Source organism: Bufo bufo, chromosome 4 (assembly GCF_905171765.1).
Source record: "Bufo bufo chromosome 4, aBufBuf1.1, whole genome shotgun sequence".
Taxonomy (NCBI): domain Eukaryota; kingdom Metazoa; phylum Chordata; class Amphibia; order Anura; family Bufonidae; genus Bufo; species Bufo bufo.
The window spans coordinates 534700625-534712646 of NC_053392.1; the positions used below are offsets into that span (position 1 = coordinate 534700625).

The window sequence follows — 12022 nt, forward strand, 5'->3', positions numbered from 1 at the left end:
TGACATCTCTATTGTTCTCTTATTAGACCTAGATAGAGATGCCCACAGAAGACCATTGCATTGGTTACAGTAATGTGTGATACTCTACTGGAGTCAGAAACAATTGATACAAAAGAAAAAGGCAGCTCTCACCTGTTGCGAGCTCGGATACCAGCCTGGACGCGGCAGTTTTTCTTTAATTGAAGAAATCGATGGAAAATCCAGCTCTTACAACAGAGGATACATTATTTGCAGTGCGGTAAAAACTTCCAACTCACAGATGCAAGAATTAGTCTACGTGTTTTGGACCCTCATATTTCGGTCCTTAATCAAGACAAGGACCGAAATGTGAGGGTCCGAAACACGTAGACTAATTCTTGCATCTGTGAGTTGGAAGTTTTACTGCAAATGAAGTATCCTCTGTTGTTAGAGCTGGATTTCCCATAGATTTCTTCAATTCTAATGGGGTCACTACACTTTGATGGCCAGATTGAAAATGTTAAGAGAGAAGTCCAAGCACAGAGGAAGTTAAAGAGCCAGGAGAGGAAGTAGAATACATGGCGTGACTTAAAAAAATGATATGCAAAAATCCACCGTTTTTTTTAAATAAAAAAATTTAATAATCACATATATGTTGTTAACGTGATAAAACATGTGATGGAAGTGTTTCTTTAGTTGAAATATTTCAGCAAATTTTGATAAAAGCAGAAATACAGAAGCTTCCTACATTCTAATCTAAGCCACAGTTTTCCCTGATACTGAATTATCGTGGGATGTTCTTTTTGTATAAGTCCATTATTGGTGACATGGGGGACAAGAGTTTTTTTTCTAGGTATTGAAGAAGTTTTCCAGGAGCAGAGCTGTAGGAACCCAGCACAGCCACTATGCAGTTTGCGGAGCTGTCTGTTTCCACGCTTCCAGGCCCATACACTGTGTTAGTTTCCATGGCCACAGCTCCTGCTAGAAGCTGATCAGTAGTGGAGTTAGGTGTTTTAACCCTACCAATCTAATATTGATGACCTATTCTAAGGATAGGTCATCAATATCAAAATCCTGGAAAACCCCTTTAAGAATATACTTATGAAAGTAGTAACAAGCACCTTGAAGAAATCAGTGAAGTCTTTCTGCTATTGAGGACTTTTAGGTGGCATTGTGCTGTATATTTGGATGTTTTTCATGCGTTTTTCTGGTTTTCGATACTTCTTTCTTTGCTTCATATCATGCTGCATAATTTTTACATTATTTGTTGTTTTTTTACAAACAGCTTTTGAAATCGTGTCATGCTGTGTCTCACTCACAAGGTATGGCTCTTCCATTGCTTATTGTCATTGATTCTCATTTTACACCATGTCCTAACTCTTTCTGTATGGATGGATGCATGTATATGTGAAGATGTATTGATGTATTATAGCTACAGCATGTATTTCTGTTGCTTTAAATGATACAATGAGGATATAAAAAACATAATTTATGATGCTTATCAAACTGCACCCAAATGCAATTTTTTTATCAGTAAAAATACTTCATTTTAATTCTGAGGCTTTTTTATATATTTGCATCATGGTTTCCATCATAAATGGAAGCCATAACACAATACTGGATCTTTGACACCACATACTAATGGGACCCCATTGAATGATAATGGCGTCCATTGGGTTCCAGCGAATTTAGTGTTGTTTTGACAGGTGATGTGGCAAGGAGCCTGTAATGCAAATCTGCTTAGCTTAGCTGCCAAACCAGACTGAAAAGTGTAAAATGGTCACTGTCGTGAGGATGGTGAAGACAATAATGTGATGTTTTTAGGACATTTGTCATTAATTTAGACATGTGATAACTTCAATTGAATAATTTTTCCCTTAGCCTTAGTTCCCTTAGTCGGCTACACAGCGATCTTAGTCACGAAACAGCTGTCGCACTCAGGAATCACAGTGGGATCACAGTTTGGCAGTGCTAGCATGGAAATAAGTAGGTTTACAGTATGACTTCCGCGTATGCCATGACGTCTAGCCCAGAATCGCAAAGATTCCAACACCTCTGGATGTCTATGTTAGCACCACTACACTGCGATCCTTAGGTGCGACAGCTTTCATGCGACAAAGACTATCAAGTCAATTATCGGGAGCGAAATTCCTACGAACGCTCGTTTCGGCCAAACTGCCCATGTAAAGGTGGCGCAGATCACCCCATGAAAACGTTCATCAGGTGAAATGATTGGAGGTGCGGACCTCTCAATCATCGTTCCCAGGCAGCAGATCGTGCTGTCTAAACAGCATTCTGCTGCCCAGGAGCAATGATTTTGTATGGGGGCAAGGAACAGCAGTAGCAATCGCACATCCTCATACTGTGGAGGTGATTGCTGCATGTAAATGCAGCGCTTCACCTCCACTTAATGAGCTCCTCCAACAATTGACTTCTCCTCAGATAGTGTAAATGCAGCTTAAATGCCAGTTTAAGGCACCATTGTCACTGGCCTCTTTCTTTAAATGTATCGTGACAAGTATGACAGGTCTGTCTTCAAGCAGATCATCAAAGAAAAGATCCAGATGGATCTCATTTGCATTAAAATTACAACTGTCAAAATTTAATGGGGGTTTCAGTATTAGGGCTTTTGAAGAAAATAATAGTGTTATAGATTACGCTGGTCTTGCTATCTGAAACCAAGAAGAAGAATTCTAATGTAAACAGAGCCTTAGTAGAAGTTTTAATGGCAGGAATATAATTAGAATTCTCAAAGAATTAGATAAAAAATAATAGTATAGGTGTCCGTATAAATGAGTATTAGCCTGGAGATTGGACCCTTTTAAAATGTAGCTTTTATTTAGTTTAATTTAAAAAAGCAAAAATATATAGACACCCTCTGGTAACCGGGTATCCAGAATAATATATAACAGGACAAGATGTTGCCCAGCTACCACCGTGAATTGGTGAAAAAAATAATAGTAATAAATAAGATAAGTGTAAATTCCAGGGGCGTTAATGACATTAGTTGGAGGTTGGGGAATTGGATAGAGGATAGGGCACCTTACTGTGGGTACTGGGGATAGTTCTCTCCCTGTACCCGCACTAAAATAGTCCTCTGCCCAGGGATGAACCCTGAAGGTTGGATCACCCTGTCCCCGTGCCTACCCTGTCTTGCCCTGTACAGCCCTGTACATTTGGAATTTTTTACACAATTATTGATGTCAGTTTTTAACCCGACGCGTTTCCCCACTATGGTTCCTCAGGGGGTCGGTTAAGAGATGATAATTGTTAAGAGTAACATCATGGATCAAAAAAAACAGGATAATAAACCAGATAATGTTTGATATAATTACTGTGTCCTGGTAGATGCCATGGGGCAGGCCATGTAGGGGGGGAGAGAAGAAGACTCACACTTATTCTCCTGATGAAAAGAGATGTCACCTGAGAGAAAATATAATAAATGAACCCATTACTGGTATTTACTTACAAGATTACCTGGCTCTTTGTGTCCCACGGTGAAGAGAACTTACAGGTGAGGTGCCCCCCTGGTGTCTGGACTGCCGCCTGCCGAGCTTGATGGGGCAGTGGGGCATCCCTGTGCTCGTCCAGTTTAAATGAGCGTGCGAGCGCGCATTTCCACAACCGGGAGCCGAATATCCGGTGTCTGGAACGCACGCTATCCGCAACTTCCGGTTTCCTGGAACGCAGGTCATTTCCGGTTTAGCGATGCTCAAGCGCTCCAGCTTCTCCCCGGATGATTCAGATGTGGGTAAGGTGCATAGAGGTTTGGCACCAAATTACCCTCATAAAGTTAGTTTATTGAGACGCTCTATGGCACAGGGGTCATGAAAAGAGGGTGGGGGATAATTTTGTCTAATATATTTGAATTTGACAAATTAAAGTGTATCACAAAAAGTCGCTACATAACATTACTCTCGGTATGTAATTTAATCGGAGCTACTTAGTTATGTACATCATCCCCACACATACCCAGATTGAATGAAGCCCTACTTTAATATAGAACAGCAAGAAATTAGCAGGACATGATTGCTTCAAGGTTGTAGCTTCTCTGTTCAGGGGATGCGTAGTTCAAGATTGACGTTATCACCTGATCAGAGCAATGAAATTTATTAAGATAAATTAGGATATTTTAGCTGGGCGGAGCATGGTATAGCTCAAACCCTTATAATATAGTTCATTGAGTACATTGTGTACTCATGACCAGTTCAGACCGTTTTTGTATGCTCAAGGAATATAGAGGTGGATGTGGAGAGCAGAGATTCCAGGACTGTATTAATTCCCTAATTAATTTCCAAAAAATGATATTAAGAGGTATGAAAACTTTACAAAAAATAGGTGAAGGTCAGTCGTTCATTGAGGCCAGCGGGGGTTTGGGACCGGCATCTATAAATCCATTCCGCTTCTTTCCGCAGAATCTTGTTATCCCAGTCCCCTTTTCTCGGGGACATGGGTACAAGTTACAATGCCGAGAAGCTAAGTGAGCGGGGGTCCCCTGAGTGATATTCATGTACGTGACTCGCCACTGGTGGGATTCTATTGTTCTTAATGTCATTTATATGTTCCCCCACCCTTTTCCTCAGTTCCCTGAAGGTCTTTCCAATATAGTCCTTGGGGCAGGGGCAATGACATATGTAAATTACCCCTTTGCTCTTGCAGTTTATGAAATCCCGGATGTGAACACCTTTTGGGTAGCCGAACATGTAATGGTCTTGCCTGTGGAGATGAACAGGCAAGACCATTACATGTTCGGCTAACCAAAAGGTGTTCACCATCCGGGATTTCATAAACTGCAAGAGCAAAGGGGTAATTTACATATGTCATTGCCCCTGCCCCAAGGACTATATTGGAAAGACCTTCAGGGAACTGAGGAAAAGGGTGGGGGAACATATAAATGACATTAAGAACAATAGAATCACACCAGTGGCGAGTCACGTACATGAATATCACTCAGGGGACCCCCGCTCACTTAGCTTCTCGGCATTGGAACTTGTACCCATGTCCCCGAGAAAAGGGGACTGGGATAACAAGATTCTGCGGAAAGAAGCAGAATGGATTTATAGATGCCGGTCCCAAGCCCCCGCTGGCCTCAATGAACGACTGACCTTTACCTGCTTTTTGTAAAGTTTTCATACCTCTTAATATCATTTTTTGGAAATTAATTAGGGAATTAATACAGTCCTGGAATCTCTGCTCTCCACATCCACCTCTATATTCCTTGAGCATACAAAAACGGTCTGAACTGGTCATGAGTACACAATGTACTCAATGAACTATATTATAAGGGTTTGAGCTATACCATGCTCCGCCCAGCTAAAATATCCTAATTTATCTTAATAAATTTCATTGCTCTGATCAGGTGATAACGTCAATCTTGAACTACGCATCCCCTGAACAGAGAAGCTACAACCTTGAAGCAATCATGTCCTGCTAATTTCTTGTTGTTCTATATTAAAGTAGGGCTTCATTCAATCTGGGTATGTGTGGGGATGATGTACATAACTAAGTAGCTCCGATTAAATTACATACCGAGAGTAATGTTATGTAGCGACTTTATGTGATACACTTTAATTTGTCAAATTCAAATATATTAGACAAAATTATCCCCCACCCTCTTTTCATGACCCCTGTGCCATAGAGCGTCTCAATAAACTAACTTTATGAGGGTAATTTGGTGCCAAACCTCTATGCACCTTACCCACATCTGAATCATCCGGGGAGAAGCTGGAGCGCTTGAGCATCGCTAAACCGGAAATTACGTCTGCGGTTCAGCAGACCGGAAGCGGGGCCTGCGTTCCAGGAAACCGGAAGTTGCGGATAGCGTGCGTTCCACACACCGGATATTCGGCTCCCGGTGGTGGAAATGCGCGCTCGCACGCTCATTTAAACTGGACGAGCACAGGGATGCCCCACTGCCCCATCAAGCTCGGCAGGCGGCAGTCCAGACACCAGGGGGGCACCTCACCTGTAAGTTCTCTTCACCGTGGGACACAAAGAGCCAGGTAATTTTGTAAGTAAATACCAGTAACGGGTTCATTTATTATATTTTCTCTCAGGTGACATCTCTTTTCATCAGGAGAATAAGTGTGAGTCTTCTTCTCTCCCCCCTACATGGCCTGCCCCATGGCATCTACCAGGACACAGTAATTATATCAAACATTATCTGGTTTATTATCCTGTTTTTTTGATCCATGATGTTACTCTTAACAATTATCATCTCTTAACCGACCCCCTGAGGAACTATAGTGGGGAAACGCGTCGGGTTAAAAACTGACATCAATAATTGTGTAAAAAATTCCAAATGTACAGGGCTGTACAGGGCAAGACAGGGTAGGCACGGGGACAGGGTGATCCCACCATTAGGGTTCATCCCTGGGCAGAGTACTATTTTAGTGCAGGTACAGGGAGAGAACCATCCCCAGTACCCACAGTAAGGTGCCCTATCCTCTATCCAATTCCCCAACCTCCAACTAATGTCATTAACGCCCCTGGAATTTACACTTATCTTATTTATTACTATTATTTTTTTCACCAATTCACGGTGGTAGCTGGGCAACATCTTGTCCTGTTATATATTATTCTGGATACCCGGTTACCAGAGGGTGTCTATATATTTTTGCTTTTTTAAATTAAACTAAATAAAAGCTACATTTTAAAAGGGTCCAATCTCCAGGCTAATACACAGGAAAATAATTAGGCTTTTAATGCATTTATAGGAATTCTTGATTTTGATTGTGAAACATGAATCAGTTAGTGCCACCTGATATACTAATGGCAGACTTATAAAATTCTTTGATTACCCTTGATTTTACATTTGATATTACCGTAGGTGCCAGCTGAGCCAGGGCAATCATCAGCACACAAGTGGAGAATATAGCTGTAAAACTAGAACATGTTTCTTTATGGCTACAAAACATGCTGCTTTTTAAAGAGCATTTGTGACCATGATCAACCCCATCATGGCGAATTAAATAAGACCTCTATTGTTGAATTCCAATATACCATTGCAGTGAAATTCATACTTTTAATGTTATTCAAAATAGGTGCTTGGAGTCCCGATGGCTGGCCTAGCCCCTCAGAGCATCAATTCACCTCCTCCTCTCCCCCTGTCACCACTCTCCCTCATGCCCTGATAAACAGAGCCAGGCACCATGTGCTGGCAATATTTCAATCAGCGCATACACAGTGCAGAGCTCAGAGCAGGGAGAGCCTCATGAGCTGCAATGCACACGCACCAACTGATATCTTAGCAATGTGTGCAAGATTTAAGGGCCAGGCATCTGAAAAGTGAGGAATCCTAATCATGTCAATCGGCTTGATCGAGAACGGCAACGGGGAAAAGGAGAATGTAAAACGATGCTCTTAGGGCCTAGGCGAGCCTCTTGGTGCTCTGGGCACCTAATTTGCCTAAGAATAAACATAAGAACTATTGCAGCCAGAGAGGGCTCACTTAATTCACCATTATCAACCATTTTATAGGTTTGATCATGGAAACAGATGCTCTTTAAAGTCTGTCTCTAACTATGTACTGAAAATGTACTTTTGGTTGGAGATACTTTGATCTCTCGTTCGACCCTCTTTTACAAGTCTTTTATACAAGGGTTCTCTAATGTTTGTGTGGTCTGAGCCGGTGAACCAGTACTAGTCAGCAGGGCTTCTTTGGTGCCATAGCCACGTCTCCTCTAAACATGCACTCTGCATTACTAAATTCTTGTTTTCACAGCTAAGACAATAACATGCCATAAGGTTTGGTCCACATAAATGATGCCTAAACAAACAAGTATTCACAAATTGCCACCATTAAAACATAGCCTTTATTCTCATTAAATTAAAATAACCCACAAAAAAGTTATTAAAAATAATTTTTGGGACAAAAATATAAAAAATAAATAGTAAATAATGAAAGTTAAGGAAGTAATTAGGCTGAGGTGTAGATTGGTTAATCTCTAGGACACTGTCCCTAAGTCTCACCCTATACTTGATACCCTGCCTACAAAACGGAATTGCCCCCCCCCCCAATAGGGGCCATCCCTTATCAGGAACCTCCTGTACACCCCTAGGATGGCCCTGATAAAGGGATAGAAAACCAACTAATAAAGTTTGGCAAATAGACTACCATAAGTACCAAAAATAATAAATAAATTACATTGTATGATACATTGTTACTTACATTACATTCTATTAACCTATACAGAATATTATTAGGGATGAGCGAATCGACTTCGGATGAAACATCTGAAGTCGATTCGCATAAAACTTTGTTTCAATACTGTACGGCGAGAGCGCTCCGTACAGGATTAGAATGTATTGGCTCCGATGAGCCGAAGTTATTACTTTGTGAAGTCTCGCGAGACTTTGCATAATAACTTCAGAATTAATTTAAACTGTAAAAAAACATTTCACGAACTCGGGTTCGGTTCCAAGATACCACTTCGGGAAATGTTTTTTTACAGTATAAATCAATTTCTGAAGTTATTGTGCGAAATCTCATGAGACTTCGCGAAGTAATAACTTCGGCTCATCAGAGCCAATACATTCTAATACTGTACGGAGCGCTCGTTTCATCCGAAGTCGATTCGCTCAACCCTAATTATTATTGTAACACATGGGCAGTCATGAGTGGCATATCATATTAACTACATTTGCTTGGTTTTTGGCTTTAGGCAAAGGAAATCCAGCAGATGGTCAAACTGGAAGCCGAGATGGGCCGCAGGCCAGCAACAGTTGTGTAAAGCTGCAAAATGCAAACTGAAGTTGAGCAATTCACTGTCCTTTTGAGAACACTGTAATATAACGACCACAAACACTGAATATGAAGTGTGCTCTTATGTTATACCCTTATTATCTTGGCAGGATTTTAAGACTGGCATATTTCCCTTTAACATTTTGAGCACTGCACTATTTATGATAAAGAAGTCTAATTATACAGTTATAAAGAAACAGAGAATATTTTTATTAATGTTGAATCATATGTTAATAGTCTATCATTGTTTGAGAATCTATCTCGTTTTATGTTATTTCAAGGTGATTTTGTTGTGTTTTTTATTAGGTGTCACCAATGTAGCAAAATGTAACAGAAGAAGGGTGACCGCTCGTGAAAGCACTGTTACACTCGGAGTTTATCGGGGTCGGGTTGGGGGAATTGTACTGTACCTTACGATAGCAAATCTGTTGCCTTGTTTGATTTTTTTCATCATATCATTATGCTATTATTTTTATTCCCAATCTTAAAAAGCAAACTCTAGGTTATATAGAGCTTATAGAAAGAAGAGTTGACTTTACTCAGCAAGCACAATGCGTTCTAATCTGCAGACGTCCTGTAAAGCTGTGCTTTGGAGACCATTAGCATTTTCATCTAAATTGTACATTTGAAGATGGAGAGGGAGAGAACAAAGCAGTAAAAGAGACAGAGGGTGTTTGTTGATTGAAAATCTGAATTGCCTGCTGTATCCAAGTGATTTTCTTGTTCTAGCGTGGGCAGCAAGAAAATCAGTCTTTTCTCCAGGAAGTTTTTTTTTATTTATTTTAATCATCATACTGTATGTGACTTGTTTTAACCACGTCTAGTTTGGGTTTTTCTTATATTATAACTGAGTGAGAGTGCTAAAGTTTTTATTTGGTTACTATGTTGTCATGAAACAGATATCTTAGTATTTAATGGTTCCTCTGGTTTGGAGAACGTAATCTCTTACGGCATTCTGTTGATAACAATACATTGTATAATTGCAGATTATCCAGTTCCCTCATATTAAGTGTCTCTAAACCTGAGATGTAAAACTATTCTGCAGCTGAACATAATTATACATTTAAGGAAGCCAAATGTATTTTTATTCAGATGATAGTCTTTAATTGTAACATTTGTTTTAGTATATGATACTATAATACTAACAAATTACGTTGGCGTCATATATATCAATTCATAATAAAGGGGTTGTAAACCTAAAAGGTTAAAAGTATATTTAGCAAAAGTGAATAAAGCAGCTCACTGTCTCTTTCTCTAAGCGGGTAGTCACAGCAAGACATCAAGGACCAATCAGCAGCTGAACGACATGTAGCCCATTCAGGGGATTGTAAAGAATCCTGCAGCTAGTGACACTTGTTACATATGTCCTCTCATAGTACACAATTGTCAGGAAAGTTATGCAGTCTGCAAAAACTTTTCTATTTAGAAGGGAACTTGCAGATTTGATTGACATATGAAGGGGCTCCTACTGCTATTCAGGGGCAGATTAGCCATAGACCTTACAGGGAAATTTCCTGGTGGGCCGATGCCCAGAAGGCTGCCTCCTCACGGCCAGCCAGTGGAAGTTTTTGGGGATGTATTTTGTGCTGCTGGCAGAAGTATTTTGTGATGGACTATGGTATTTGGCTCTTTTTGGGTGGTATAATGTGCCACAATATGATAATGCTGGCCCGCCCACTTGTATTGGCCCTACCTTCCATCAAGTTGGACCCGACTACAAAATGGGGACACTTTTAGTATTTTTTCCAGGGCCAATTTAAGTTCCCAGTCAGCCCCTGCTGCTATTAATAAAAAAAGAAAATTATAAGTAAAAAATTTTCATCTTGATTGATTGCTGTTAGGCCCCTGCCTATGGCATGTATTACTGTTTTTCTGTTTACTACCCCTTTAATATGAAGTTTATGAACTTTTGTTTTCAAATATTTGTCAAAATGCCCACTTGGCACCAAAGATATTCAAATGTTCCGTGTCGAGGTATGTTTAGACTATATAAAATACCTTAGAATTACTTGAATTTTAGGAGACCTATCAATAAAGTGCTTTAATAATAAATATGCCTAATTTATTTTCCCTAATATATACAGCAAAGACATACATATTTTAGGGATAAAATGTTATAGAGCAATAAACTCAAGCTCAGTGATAACCAGTGCTCACATGTTAAAAGGATCATGCATTTGGCACTTTAAGAAAAAGTTTGCATCCAATATTGTATAGAAACTGCAATTTCAGGTTTAATGCTGCAGACTCAAAAACATTCATTGTGTTGCATTTTTGAAAACTCCAAAGCGGGAAGGAAGATTGTTTGTAACTGTGAAGATGTATAAAGTATTTATACTTGTCCTCAAATAGGTAGCATTTCCATATTCAAGCAGGAAAAGCAATTTTTAATTATAACTGTTTATATGATATTTGCATGTTCGACAGGCACCACTTTTATGCATAAGACCATATCCATGATGTATTTAAGTAAATGTTGTTTTGACGTTTCTCACAAATTGACTTTTTTATCAAAACAGTTTTGTGGCCATTATTGTTTTGTGATTCATACAAACTGTAGGATAAATTTGAAAAAGAGTAAAATTATGTATGCCCAAATTATGAAAAGTCCAATGTTTTATGTTTGGTTTCTGTCCCAATAGTTGATTAGGGAGTTATTGTAACTTGCATGGTCCCTAAGCCTGCAGTATACTTATTTTACAGGAAAGTGCATGTAAAGTACTTACTGGCAACATATCCATGCTGTCAGTGCAGGATTGACTTAGATAAAAATGATCTACTGAAATTTTTGTATTCTCAAAACCATGTTTTTTTGTATGCACCAATCTGTTCTAAGCTCCCTCAGTACCCAGAACCACTGTCTTTTATAATCCTTATGCAAATGTGTGAAAATGAATCCTTTATATATAACACAAATTAATTTTGGATTTGGTTTATTATGTCTCCAAAACACAATAAAATATTTCCTCAATGGTGACGGGTTTGCCGTTTGTCTAGAAATAACGTCATATCAATGTTTTGTAACTCCTGCATTGACCTTCGTAGGTTACCGTGTTTGTCGCATCCACAATTTAGTGATGTTTAAAACAAATATAGAATTCATGGTGATGAACCTTTCTGTGCCTAAATTTGCTTATTATTAGTCACAGTCTTCCAGTAACTCAAAATTGCCTTTGGTGCCCAACTCCCCTAAATATTCAGCCTTTGTGTACAATGACTATTTTTCCCAGTGTGTTTTTGTCAGTTTTCTATAGTCCCTTTAAAAAGGTCATTGTGGGTGTTTTTGAATCCATTCTATGGGACTGCTTATTATGACTTTGA

At 39.5% G+C, this 12022-nt stretch overlaps 1 protein-coding gene across 3 annotated transcripts in view; it reads left to right on the plus strand.

The window, feature by feature from the left end:
- Positions 1 to 11678, plus strand: part of PLCB4 (phospholipase C beta 4) — a 378077-nt gene extending 366399 nt beyond the window's left edge. For 2 of the 3 annotated variants that reach the window (XM_040429871.1, XM_040429869.1), the window contains 2 exons: positions 1244 to 1280; positions 8622 to 8806. In XM_040429871.1, coding sequence (XP_040285805.1) covers positions 1244 to 1280; positions 8622 to 8710 — 126 coding nt within the window. In that variant the 3' untranslated portion in view covers positions 8711 to 8806. Of the gene's footprint in view, positions 1 to 1243; positions 1281 to 8621 lie in introns of all 3 variants that reach the window. The other variant, XM_040429870.1, reaches the window with a different exon arrangement.
- The last annotated feature ends 344 nt before the right edge of the window (positions 11679 to 12022 follow it).